This window comes from Garra rufa, chromosome 13, assembly GCF_049309525.1.
Source record: "Garra rufa chromosome 13, GarRuf1.0, whole genome shotgun sequence".
NCBI classification, from domain to species: Eukaryota; Metazoa; Chordata; class Actinopteri; order Cypriniformes; family Cyprinidae; genus Garra; species Garra rufa.
In genome coordinates, this window is record NC_133373.1 from 14556825 (window position 1) to 14571717 (window position 14893).

The 14893-nt window shown below is 35.9% G+C and overlaps 1 protein-coding gene across 1 annotated transcript in view; it reads right to left on the reverse strand.

Moving 5' to 3' along the window:
- Window positions 1-14893, reverse strand: part of rad51b (RAD51 paralog B) — a 56776-nt gene that overhangs the window by 39363 nt on the left and 2520 nt on the right. The window contains exon 2 of the mRNA XM_073816813.1: window positions 8457-8529. Within this exon, the coding sequence (XP_073672914.1) occupies window positions 8457-8529 (73 nt within the window). The remainder of the gene's footprint in view (window positions 1-8456; window positions 8530-14893) is intronic.

Here is a 14893-nt window from a genome sequence, read left to right on the forward strand (position 1 = left end):
CCTGAAAGTGATTACAAGTACAATTATATACTGTATTAAAGCAACTTGAAATAAGTGACCATTTAGAGGGTTCACACACAGGCCTCTGTTCGGACTAATTCAGAGTTTTTTTTTTATGATCAAAGTTATACAGCTCCAATTTAAGGAACTTTTGGGTGCAGTAACTTTTACATTGAATGTCAAGTCTGTGTTTTAGAAGAAAAAAAAGAGCTGTATGTGTCCAAAAACATGTACTGAGTAGGAGTTACATGACATAGGCTAAATCGTTTAAAACTCTGGTTCACCCCAAACAAAGATAAAACCTTACAGTAATCTCACAACATCATGCATTCCATAAGTATGTAATCATGTCTGTGCAATTTAGACGAGTCCAATGGATTCATAGACCCAGAAAACATTGGGTTAGACACCAAGATTACTTGGCTAGGTCAAATAATGAAGGAGTTAGGATATTTTAAGGGTTTTCTGCCCATCTTGGACGCCATCTTGAAAATGACACCTTTCTAGTGGTCAAACTTTGGTAAACTTTTAGTATGTTATTAAGGACACCTAATACTACAAAAAACAGCTGAGAAACCTTTTGTTAGAATTTTTTTGGGGTTAGGTGTTTTTTTTTCATATATGCAGCCGCCTATGTAATAATGTAAATTATGTGAAAAATAATGCGTTTTTTGAACCACCAAGCATGAGAGCGTGTTCTAGTGCACCCCCAAAACAAAATAAAGACTTTGTAAAAGAGCATAATATGGCCCCTTTAAAGGAGTCATTGGATGCCAAACTCACATTTACATGTTGTTTAAACATATGTGTGTGTTGGCAGTGTGTAAACACAACCACCCTACAATGATAAAAATCCACCCAGTGGTATTTTTTTATAATCTTTAAAAGAAATATCCCCTTTTTCAAATCAGGTCATTCTCAGCTTCTTGTCGGTGTGATGTCACACAGACAGAGGCCACTCCCACGATAGGTGATTGACATGGCTGTCTTACCTTAGACACACCCCTCACCGAGCTAAAAAGTCCAACTTTGACCGCCATTGTTTCAATGTGTAGACAAGAATGTCTCAGATTAAGCGATTGAGGTGTTCTTTTGTTGGATGTAGTAATGAACATAGCAGTCGTCATTTACTCCCAACACCTGAGCCGCTGAAGACGCAGAGGGTTAACGTTAATTTTGTTTTTGAAGGGAATGCGCCGATCCCCGATCTACAAATATGCATTTATGTTCATGCAAATTATTTGTGATGCAGCTTCACCCACAGCAGTATAAGAGTGAAGAGTATAAGGGTTTTTTATGCATCTTTGCAAATTGCCTTTCTTAATAATGTGCTAGTTAGCAAGTTTCATGGCTAAACGCAGCTAAATGCAGCTAAAGTAAGCATTACAGCTGGTCACCCCACGGCAGAGAGGGGCGGGCGTGCAGAGCTCATTAACATTTAAAGAAACATGCAACAGTATGGCTTAATCTAAAAAGGGCTGATTTTGACAGGGTAAAAAGAGTGTTTTTTTACACTATCACTGAGAAATTTTGACCGAAGTATGTTATAGACTTCTCATGAAGACCCTAAAGAATCATATCAACTTGTGGAAAATGGGCATCCGATGACCCCTTTATATTACTATAAAGGCTCCGGCAATTGGTGTAAATAAGCATATTTTAAAGAGACGAATCCCAGAAAAATACACCAGATAGCGTTAGTCTGCTGTATCCTTCACCTGCAAGATGAAGAAACTGCACTGTGTGAATTTCCTTCAACAGATTTTGTGGGCACGTCTGTTCTGTTACCTTATTTGCATAATAACTAGAGTGACTCAGGCCCTAAAACCGTGTGCAAATAAACAGAGCTATCAGCAGGAATAACGTATTCTGATGTCTGAAAGAAACTGAGACTAATGAGCATGCGTTTTAATGCGAGTTCATGGTAATAAGGTTGAAGAGGGCCAGACTAAACAAACGTGACGCCCTGTTAAGACCCAGCTTCTTAAATCAAGGCCCTGGGTTCCAGAACAATCCGCCTACAAAACAGAAGCGATGGGTGCTTTCCCACACTGCGTGACAGCAGGGCTATTCACAGACTTCAATTGGCTGTCTTTTTAATAACCCACAAATCAGTTATTATAGGATCCGATTCTTGTTTGCACCAAATTCAGCATGTCCAAATATTTTTATTGATGGATTGTCAAATAGGGGAATGAGAAAGTTGTTGACTTGGACTGGATATAGACAAGGGAATGTCTCTCATGTGGTAATGTAGATTCCAAGACAACGCGTTACAAAATTTGGAGCGTTTTTTGTCCTCAGGGTTAATTTGGTTTGAAAGCCTGTAGCGTTTGGCAACTTAGTTGTACTAATAATAATCATGCAGACGTGCAGTTTTTCCAACAGTCTTCTCTCTAATATTCTCCATCATCTGGGAAAATATTTGTGAATGTCTCATTGATGTTGTAAAGCTCACTTGCTGATTTGTTTTACACACTATACTTCTCCTGCAGTCCCAAGCAGAATGTGCAAAACTGTATGCTTTCATCAGTGGGTTGTCTGAATGACTAGTCGGTTTTAAGAAGGCCCATGTAATTACACTGATTTAAGGTCAGATCCATCATCCGGCACACATTGATCAGATGTGTTTTTCAGGGAGCGATCACAGAGGATACATTTTTGGCTTTAAAAGCTGCTTTAAACTTTGCACAATCGTCAATTTGCATTGGATAAAAGGTAGAAAGAGTTGTAAATTATTGTTTATGTGTTGCACTCACGTCAAAACCCTTGCATAGTGCATAATTTAGTTCCGTTCCTCATTGTAAAAGGACCTCTTACATATGCCAGAGTAGGATATACCAGAGGCATTTTCCTTTCGTTGAGGCAATGGAAGCAGTGTCTCCTAAAAAAATTAGATGAGAAAAAAATACAAAAAACAAAACAATGCAAATATTTCCAAAATGACATTTAAAAAAAGCATATAAATCACTTGTTTTTCAGAAGCAAAACTGTCCATTTGCATAACTTACAGCAGGAATCCGCCTCCCCCTGAGCCCACTGAGTTTTAACAGACCACCTAAAGTGTGTGGTAAGTTTGGTGGGGGGTAATTGAGAATGAATGGGGTAAAGTCAAGTGAGAGGAGGCATTGCCTCCATCGCAATATGATTGGATATGACTGGTTACGATCGGCTATAATTGGTTCATGCGATAAATCCCGCCTCTTGTGTTGTGCATTTGCAAATCAGTCTGAATGAACAACATAATGTTGTTAATGGGAAGATGAATAAAAAAGTGAGTAAACAGCTCACACACGTGTATATTGCTGCTTTGTCAAATCAAAATCAAACTTCAAATGACATGAAAACATGACCTGTGCGTGTGTGTGTGTGTGTGTGTGTGTGTGTGTGTGTGTGTGTGTGTGTGTGTAAAGTGAGCAATTAGCTTGTTGAAAATTGAAAGATCAGTGTTTACCAAGCCCTGATGACTTATGATCCGAAAATAGGTTTATTATGAAAAAAAGCCTGCTAGAAATCCTTTCATAAATATATTATATGTTGTTTAAATAAAATTGTTTAAATAAAATATATTGCTTCAATTGTCACTGCCTTGAGTTATTATTTTGAAATATATGCATGGTATGATAAATGGTATGATAAATAAGTGTTTTTATTCTGGTAGTGTAAGTAAGTTTATTTAACAAAGAAAATGTGACTGGGACATAAGTTTACATTTAATTAATTAAAAACTATATATAGAAATGTGAGGATCTTGCCTCCTCATTTCTGCATGCCACTGTGATACACTACAAAAAAAAAAGTAAACTGCTAAAGTAAAAATCTGTTTACCCAAAAGATTACCTTAGCACATACGGTGAAAAACTGGACATTTTAACATTGTTAAACATTACATATCATTTTATGCTATTCATTTTTACCTATTGGGGGTTTTACTAATATGATACACATACATGAAAATAATGAAACACTGAAATTCCTAAAAAGTCATACACATAATGTTGTTTCTCCTTATTTTTGTTATCAGTAATGCACACTAGAGTGTTTCGTGTTACATATTCTGTTATTTAGTTAATTTTTAAAAGTTACATTAAAAAAAGAGAAAATACCTAGAAAAATATTTGTATTCATATTACAAATATTAATATTAAGGTCCAATTCTCGCTGTTAACAAAGCATTAACAACAAGTTTTGCCTCAATAAACTCCTAATTTGCTGCTTATTAATAGTTAGCAAGGTAATGTTTCAATCAAAATCATCTAGAAAAGTCCCAGAAATGCAGGAGATAAAACAAAGTGAAACAAAGTCTTGTTTTTTCCTCATCATTCTACACAAAATAGCCTTCTTATCAATGGTTAGAGGAATTCAGTACTAAATCACTGTGGCCTCTTTTACACACAAGACAGTGGTGGCGCCCAGGACCCCACAACTGAACCACTGTCTGCTCACACTACAAATCAAATCAAATCTGACCCCAAAACAAAATACACATATCTTTAAAACTAGTATCTGATGTGTATTGGAAAAAAATGGTATGAGATCCAAAGTGGAAATGGTCAATAAATCTGCTGATCTATTATGATTTATATGTATTGGCTTCATTTAAATAACAAGCGTGATGCAGTAGCCAGTTGTAGCTGAGAGCAACTACTGTACTATTCCTGGACCATATCAACATCTCAGATTTCACTACGCAAGCAGATACAAACTGCTAAGGTGTGGTCTTTTGTCTACAACTTTAACAAAAGACCTCAAAAGGAGTTTCCATTCCCAAGGCCAAAGAAAAACACATTTTCTCAATAACTGGCTGTCTGAGAACCAATAAAACCCTGTCTTAATCAGTTCCTCTTAGCTACAAAGTACAACAAAAGCCTGCAAACCAGACATCCTTATTTGAGGTGCAAAGAGACAGCCAAACTGCAATCAGTATGTGTAAACTAATTTTACAATATTATGCAAATGTAAACATTTAAAGAAGGAGTTTACTTGAAAATAATTTTTCTGTCATCGTTTATTCACCCTCATGTAGCTACAAAAGAAAATATTACTTTCTTTTGTGAAACACAAACAAGCAAGACTCTGAAGTAGGAGTGTTGCAATATAACTTTTCTTTTCAAAATTTCTCTAGATATTGCGAAACTATTGTTAACATGAATCATAGCATTTGGATTTGGTTATCGTCCCATTTTTTTTTTTTTTTTCAAAATTTCTACAGATATTGCAATACCACTAAATAGCCACTAAAAAAAGCTTATAGGGGGCGATGGATACAAGCATAGGCTTAAACCAAATGCTGTACCATCAAATTTTCCCCAAAAGGAGTCTAAACACACTGGATATCGAGTAAAATTCCAGGGTTCTACACTTACTTAAAAAATTTAATTTGTACTACAGAGGTAGCACAGAAGAGATTTTAAATGTAAAATTTGGAATATAGAAATATTAAATGATTTAAATAACTAAAAAGATACTTTAAGAATTAAACTAAATCTGCCAGTAGGTGGCAGCAAGTCATTGATTTAATTAATGAATCATATCATTCATTTGATTTGTTTGAACGAACAGCTGATTCATTCAGGATTAAAGCAAGACTGTTTTTATGAATAGGAAATTGAATCTAGATTCGTTTAAAAACGCACGTTCATTCATAAACGAAACAATGCTGTGTTTGACCGGAGATTCGCAGTTGTGGCTTGTTTCAGACCATTTTTGACGACCGACAGAGCAAAATCAGGCAATAGTGTTATAGTCAGACAATGTAAGTCAAGTAATATTAACTTCTTGTTTATTTAACGGTTGTATTAAATCGATATCTCATTTACAAACTCCCTTATAAATCATTAAAAGCTGTCACTCATGTTAGTTTATTGCGATCTCACAAAGTTCCATTTTAATCAACAAAGGTCTCTACACTGCATAATGAATCTCTTATGTACACTCTCTCTACACTTTGTTTATGAAAGGATACGTGAGATAAGTCCGTGATACATTACTCAACGTTGCAAAAACATGTAGAAACATTTGAAGCTCCCCTAAGCGCAAACACAAATATGCTGATGGGGTCAGTCGCACATGGTGCTTCTAAATATTTTTTCATAGTTGTACGCAGTACTTTTCAGTCGCAAATGCAAGTGAAACGGTCGTACTGTAGAGCCCTGAATCCGCGCTGAGAATCCCCTTCAGTGGCTGCGGTGTCATGACAAGTGTTGGCATGTTTACATCCTGCCAGAACAGCATCTAGTATTTCTTGTCTCCGCCATTTGTAAGCTCTATCAGTAGCTGCCGTCTACTAAAAGCCTCAAAGGCATCAGGGCTGAAGTGGAGAGAACAAAGACGCAAGTCTTTAGGAAGTTTTATTCGCACACAGGCATCTTCCCATTCTTTTCTCCACTTCTTATCGCTAGGAAAGCAGTGAAGACTTACATCGCTTCTCTGGATGCCCTTCAACTGAAAATTACAACCAAAAGCCAAACAATGTGGCATCGTATCAGTATTTTATTTTCTGAGTTGCGGTTAAAATAGCAACAGGTAGCGCCAGTAGCTCACCGAGTGCAACCGCTTGTGTTATAGAAATAGTCCAAAATATCTATAAAACGATGCAGTTTTTTAAAATAATGTAAATCTTTCATGTGTTTTCTACTATATATTTCAGTAAGAGACATAATTTACGTTATATTAAGCCATACAAGACTTAATACCTGGGGTTCCCTTTAGGAATCCAACGGGTGAACCATTACTTTAAAGGGATAGTTCACCCAAAAATGAAAATTTGATGTCCAGGGCATCCAAGATGTAGGTGACTTTGTTTCTTCAGGAGAACACAAACAAAGATTTTTAACTCAAACCGGTGCAGTCTGTCAGTCAAATAATGGCAGTAGATGGGCACCAAACCTTTAAAAGTTAAAAAAAAAACATGCACAGACAAATCCAAATTACACCCTGCGGCTCATGACGATACATTGATGTCCTAAGACACGAAACGATCGTTTTTTGTCAGAAACTGAACAGTATTTATATAATTTTTTACCTTTGATACACAGCCACGTCCAATTGTGCCGAGCACGAGCTCATCATCCGGCTCGTTACCTGTGTACGCGCTCTGGCGTAGTAGACGCAAACGCCGTAAGGGGAAATCGGTGAAAAGTCCTGGATGAGTTTGCGCAAGCAAACGGAATCTTTTAGCATTATATTGGTTTGAACAATCAGGATAAGCGCAAGTAATTACAACTTTGAATAGCCGCTATACCCACAATCTCTGTGCTCTGTGTAAACAATGAGTGTCGTTTACATGTGACAGATCGCTTCCGGCATTTGCGTATACTACGCCAGAGCGCGTACACATGTTACGAGCCAGATGATGAGTTCGTGCTCAGGACAGACTGCCATTGCTGTGTATCAAAGGTAAAAAAAAATTATATAAATACTGATATGAATATAAATACGATCGTTTCGTGTCTTAGGACATCAATGTATCATCACGAGCCGCAGGGTGTAATTTGGATTTGTCTGTGCATGTTTTTTTTTTCTTTTAAAGGTTTGGTGCCCATCCACTGCCATTATTTGACTGACAGACTGCACCGGTTTGAGTTAAACATCTTTGTTTGTGTTCTCCTGAAGAAACAAAGTCACCTACATCTTGGATGCCCTGGGGGTAAGCAGATAAACATCAAATTTTCATTTTTGGGTGAAATATCCCTTTAAGAGTCAGATAAGACCAAGGATGGAGAAAGAAAGGCAGAAAGAAGTGATAAACAGGTTGAGCCTGCAAGGCCATTCTTTCCCTACATAATCCCAAGAGTTAGAAAAATAGAGACTGTGTGCATGTGTAGGAGAAAGATACAGAGAGAGAGTGAGTGAGTGGGAGAAAGAGTTACCCATAACCCCACCTTACCGATTGGAAAATGGGATGTAAAGAAAGAGGTGTCTGGGGGTAAAGTTACAGGCCAGAAACATGTGCTTGTTAGATAACATGAGAACAGAGTCTGTATCTCTTCCCTCAAAGCTTTGCCCCAAAACAAGACCCTTTCCCACTGTACACCTGGACGTACACCAGAGGATACTTGCTCAAGTCCATATATACAGTGACAGAAGATACGGGTCACCGCACAGCCATGGAATCAGAGATGTCGTGGGACTCGCAAAAGACCCAGACAGGTTTGTAGAGCGAGAGGATTGTGGTTTCAGCCCCCTGGTTAGAGTAATACCATCTTCTCCAAGGTCAGTGATGTAGTTCCAAAGAACCTACAACAGCTGCTTGTGTGGAAGGTCATATCTGACGCTCACTTGTCCCGCATTCCGTCTCGGAATGGCTCGGAACGATGGCTTCCATTAGCGAGATCAGAGAACGGCTCATTGGGGAGGGATGCCTCTTGACATGAATTTCCAGCAATGAATCCCTTTTTTCACAAAAAACATTCTCAAGAAAAATCAGTGTAGACTCTATGGAAGGCTGTTCTTACCATCTGCCTGATTCCACTGAGGACAGTGAACCTTCTCGCCCACATGTGTGGTGATCTGGTTAGTTAAAACCACCTGAGGGAGACAGAAGGGAAACATCTGTACTTGAGTTCAGTCCAGTTTGAATAGATCACACAAAGATGAGAATAAACAGTCCGCTGTCGCTATGAAAGTTCAGCAGACACTGCATTTATCATCACAACACTTAGCAACTGTTGACATCACTCAATACATAATGGTATATACTGAGGCCATGTGAGTAAAGAACGGGAAACAAATTCTAACAGGGCCTCCAGCATGACCATTATTTTAGCACGTATTTGTCTTAAGGCCAACGTCGACAGCCGACTGAGGACAGTATGTCACTTCTCAGATATTCCAAGACCCGCCAAACTCTGATTCAACATGTTCAATCTGCAAAAACAACTGCCGACCGACAGATCCGGGTAGATTACTTACCAATTGTAGTCCATTACTGATTACATAATAAATTATGAAAACTGTAGTTAGTTACGTAATTTAAAGTTACTCATGTTAGGTAATGTATTCTGACTACTTTTTAAAATACTTTTAATTACTTTTTTATCTAACTTGTTTTAAATTTACCATTAAACGTACCATATTGACTTAAAATACCAAAAAATGCATTAAACATAACATTAAACAAGAATTTCCTAAATAGGACCCAATAATAAGAAGAACTGCTGTGGGTTTGTGAGTTGATAATTTTTTTTTTTTTTTTTTTTTTTTTTTAAATATTAACTTGCTCAGAGATATTTCACATCAATGAATTTGTTTGTTTCTCCAAATCTAATTGCTTGAGAGGTGCTTTTTCCCCCAAATTCAGATGTACGGTTTGCAAATTTATTTACATGACCATTTTATATTGTGAATACAATATAAATCTAAATGGTATGTCACAATATATAATTCTAGAGAGGGAAAAAAAAATTACAGAGCAAAAAAAGAAGAATTCCAGAGAATCAATAAATTATGAATGATTGACTACCATTGTGTGAACAGAGCGTAATCAGATTCCAAAAATTAAGTTACATTTTAAAATAATCGTAATCAGACTAAAGTCACTTATTGATTATATGATTACATATTATTCACACAATAGCAATAAATTATTAATTGATTATTCAATTCTCTAATTCCTTTTTTTATCTTTTACATTTTCCTTTCTAAAATAGTCTACCGCTTATATATACTCAGAAAGCCCAGTTTTGTGGACTTTCACAAGTAGACTAGTCATTAGTCAGGTGGCAACACAGCATTTGATCAATGGATTTACAAAAATTATTTCAGATTTAAGAAGTGTTTCAACATTGCATCAACTACTGATGAACACATTCATTTTTATTTGAATTACAATTTGTAAGTAATCTACCCAGCTCTGTGTGTGAATGTTATCATGTAATCTGACTATGAGCATTATAAATTGTAATATACTCTAATTATGAGTACTTGATTTTTGGAATCTGATTATGTAATCCAGATTACATGTAATCAGTTACTAAAACACTGATTTGACAAAACCCAACAAATGTGTCTGTTCCCATTTGTTGGCATCTGTTAATGCAGAGTAAAATGGTCTTTATAGAGCACAACATTTGCGTTACAGAAGTAAAAACACCATTAATTTACTCTATAGCGAAATTATTAATAACTGATGCTCTTTTAAAAACTGACCTGTTGTGAGCTTTGGTGTCATTAACCAATTGAATATGCTTTTGTCGAACCCATCTTTTTACATTAATTCCACTTAAATTTTATATAACAGAGCCTAATAGCAGAATTCATGGTGAAAAACTACACTACCCATGATGCTGTACAGAATATTTCAGTGAGCAAAGTGCGTTAATTATATATATCCACTTACTCCCATGAAGTACTGCAAATTATGTCTCCTTATGCTCTAAAATATTTGTATATGCATATTTTGCAAATAATTTAAAATATATTATTTTTATTTCTATAAATAAAACCAACATCTTCAAACAATAGTTTTAAATTTCACCATTGTTTTTAATTAGATCAAAGTCATTCTCAATGGTTCTTGGGATTGTAGTACTCAAGGTTCCTAAAGATACTGTAAAATTACTTTTCAAGGACTTTTCAAGCACTACTTTTTTATTTTTTTAAGGACTTCAATCAGATCTCACTTATTGAACAACTAAAAAAAGAGACATAGATAATGATTCGTGACCCATCATTTCGGACCAGGACTCGGAACACTGATCGTGAATCATTTGATTTGAATCATTCAATTCGCAAAATGATTCACGAACCCGTTCCGATCTAAATCAAATGATTTGGTATAAGCTCTCCGAAGTCCCAATCTAAATCAAATGACTCGTGATACGCAATTTGAAGTCCCGATGTGAATCAAATGATTCGCGATAAGTCCCGATATGAATCAAATGATTCGCGATAAGTCCCGATATGAATCAAATGATTCGCGATAAGTCCCGATCTGAATCAAATGATTTGCGATACACAATTTGAAGTCCCGATCTGAATCAAATGATCTGCGATAAGTCCTGATCTGAATCAAATGATTTGCGATACTCAATTTGAAGTCCCGATCTGAATCAAATGATTTGCGATAAGTCCCGATCTGAATCAAATGATTTGCGATAAGTCCCGATCTGAATCAAATGATTTGCGATACTCAATTTGAAGTCCCGATCTGAAACAAATGATTTGCGATACTCAATTTGAAGTCCCGATCTGAAACAAATGATTTGCGATACACAATTTGAAGTCCCGATCTGAATCAAATGATTTGCGATACACAATTTGAAGTCCCGATCTGAATCAAATGATTTGCAATAAACAATTTGAAGTCCCGATCTGAAACAAATGATTTGCGATAAGTCCTGATCTGAATCAAATGATTTGCAATACACAATTTGAAGTCCCGATCTGAAAAAAATGATTTGCGATAAGTCCCGATCTGAATAAAATGATTTGCAATACACAATTTGAAGTCCCGATCTGAAACAAATGATTTGCGATAAGTCCTGATCTGAATCAAATGATTTGTGATAAGTCCCAATCTGAATCAAATGATTTGCGATACACAATTTGAAGTCCCGATCTGAATCAAATGATTTGCGATAAGTCCCAATCTGAATCAAATGATTTGCGATAAGTCCCGATCTGAAACAAATGATTTGCGATACACAATTTGAAGTACCGATCTGAATCAAATGATTTGCGATAAGTCCCAATCTGAATCAAATGATTTGCGATACACAATTTGAAGTCCCGATGTGAATCAAATGATTTGCAATACACAATTTGAAGTCCCGATCTGAAACAAATGATTTGCGATAAGTCCTGATCTGAATCAAATGATTTGTGATAAGTCCCAATCTGAATCAAATGATTTGCGATACACAATTTGAAGTCCCGATCTGAATCAAATGATTTGCGATAAGTCCCAATCTGAATCAAATGATTTGCGATAAGTCCCGATCTGAAACAAATGATTTGCGATACACAATTTGAAGTACCGATCTGAATCAAATGATTTGCGATAAGTCCCAATCTGAATCAAATGATTTGCGATACACAATTTGAAGTCCCGATGTGAATCAAATGATTTGCAATAAGTCCCGATCTGAATCAAATGATACGCGATAAGTCCCAATCTGAATCAAATGATTTGCGATACACAATATGAAGTTCCGATCTGAATCAAATGATTCGCGCTAAGTCTTGAACTGAATGAAATGATTTGCAATACACAATTTGAAGTCCCGGTCTGAATCAAATGATTTGCGATACACAATCTGAAGTCCCGATCTGAATCAAATGATTTGCGATAAGTCCCGATCTGAATCGAATAATTTGCGATACGCAATTTGAAGTCCCGATCTAAATCAAACGATTTGTGATACACAATTTAAAGTCCTGATCTGAATCAAATGATTTGTGATACGCTATTCAACTGGAGCACTTTGAAAGAATGAATCATTTCGTGACGCAATGGTTCAACTGATTCGAAAAAGCTTTGTTTTAAAAAGAAAAGCTTTGTTTCACCCATCATCATGTCCTTTTAAAATCATTACAGATGATGTCAAAATTCAAAAATAAATAGTGAAGTAATAAATCGCTTAAAAATTAATGATCGAGTCACAAGTTTGTCTTCAGCCATGTTTACACGACACCGTCAGTACAACTACTGACTTAGCTCAATTGCTTTCTGAAATTAACTAAAGTGAAAAGGGTATGATTTTTTTTTTTTTTGTTAATTGAGTGAATTTTGCGTGAAAAGTGTTTAATTTTGTCAATAAGCATATCTTATTTCTAAGATTGTCTTTCAATACTTCAAGCATTTTCAAGTACCTCTTCGGGAAAATTGCTATTTTCAAGGGTTTTCCAGGCCTTAAATTTCCAAAAGTCAAATTCAAGTACTTTAAGCACTTTAAGCAACTTGTACGAACCCTGATTTCTTTCCCTCACTACAGCTGTAAATTATATATAAATATTAAAATGTATTTAGTATTACAGTGCAAATGTCTCCACATGCAATTACATAGTATTTATATGTAAAATGTGTGATTTTCAGAGGCTGACAAGGCTCTTCCAGAACTATGCATAAGGGCAGGGAAAGGGACTGTTGCTTACAACACGATCTAATTTAACTACATTAATTATGGTGTTAATTAAAATATAGATTCAGAGTACTTAAGTTTGCACTGAAAAAGACAAAAATACAGAGCAAAGGTTGTTGTATCTAGGTCGATTTTCTGATTTGATTAAACACACTACTTGCGCACTAGTGTATCACACACAGCTCTTACTCAAAAATACACAAATAAAAACAATCAGCCAAAACCTAAAACATTTCAACATTCCTTTATGTGTATAAAGCTTGGGAGAACAAACTTAATAACCTCATTACGGTTTGGCTGTAGGTGCTCAAGTGTAAGGTTTTATTTTGGAAACGTAATGGGTTGACCTATTTTACGGTTATGAGCTTTTATGTGTATGAGGGGGGCTATAACATAGTTACCTACCTCTAGGAGTTATCTAGCATGTGGTTTCATGTTGAGGCCCATTTCTACTGCTGTGGAAAGCTGCATTAAAACTCACTTGTGGCCACTGGCAGTGTCACGCAGACATTTATTGCACTGATTTAAAACACAAAAGCTATCTTTAAAATGAGCATGGCTGGAGGGGGACCACAGGCAAACTGCACATCAGATGAGTTTGGGGTTACAGCCTGGGATGCCCTATGAGAACATTCCAGTAGTTATTTTGAAATAAGGGAATGCCCAGTATTGTGTTGTAGCACACATATATTTAAACTTGATCCCAAAGTCAACAAAGCACAAAAGTAGTCAATAAAACGATTCAACCTAGTACGCCTTCATTTGCTGTAAACATGATCTGTAACCGCATTTGTAATGCAACCTATATTCGATTATTGTCTGTTGATGCAGCAGAGTCCAAACTAAAAGTTTGAAAATCAAGAATACAAAATCAAATTTGAGAAATACTGTAAATAGGTCATGCTGCTGCCGTTAAAGCAAAAGGGGACATGCAAAATACTAAGAAACTTATGTTAAATTGCTTGTATTTTGGCTTTTCAACAAATGACACAATAATAACTAAAACTGATTAACTATTAATTAAAATGTGATGGTTTTGTAATTAGCATTAACTTAAAAAATGCAGAATTTAGGAAATTAACAATTTTACATAGACTTCTTAATTTTATATGTTTTTATATGTATTTTATATGTTTCTCTATCATAATATTAAAGGGTTAGTTCATCCAAAAATGAAAATTCTGTCATTATTTACTCACCCTCATGTTGTTTCAAACCCGTAAGACCTACGTGCATCGATATTTTTGATGAAATCCAAGAGCTCTAAGGCCCTTAGACAGCAAGGGTCCTTACACGTTCAAGGTCTAGAAAGGTACCAAGAACATCGAGAAAATAGTCCATGTTTATTCAACAATTCTTCTCAGTGTCAGCCTAGCTCCATTTTGTTTACATGCAAGGAAAGCGTGTGCATACATCGTAATACTCTTCAAAATGGTGCTAGGCTGACACGAAGGAGAAGAATTGTTGCATAATGTTGTTATTTTTGTTTTTTGCACACAAAAGTATTCTCGTAGCTTCATAAAATTAACCACTGATGTCACATGGACTATTTTGTCGATGTCCTGGGTACCTTTCTGGGCCTTGAACGTTGTCTATTGCTGTCTATGGAGGGTCAGAGAGCTCCTGGATTTCACCAAAATATCATAATTTGTTCCGAAGACGAACAAAGGTCTTACAGGTTTGGAACAAAATGAGGGTGAGTAATTAATGACAGAATGTTCATTTTTGGGTGAACTAACCCTTTAAGAATTTAGATGTTTAAAGTATCATTTTCTGGAAATATGTATTTAATAAAAACAAAAGTAAATAGA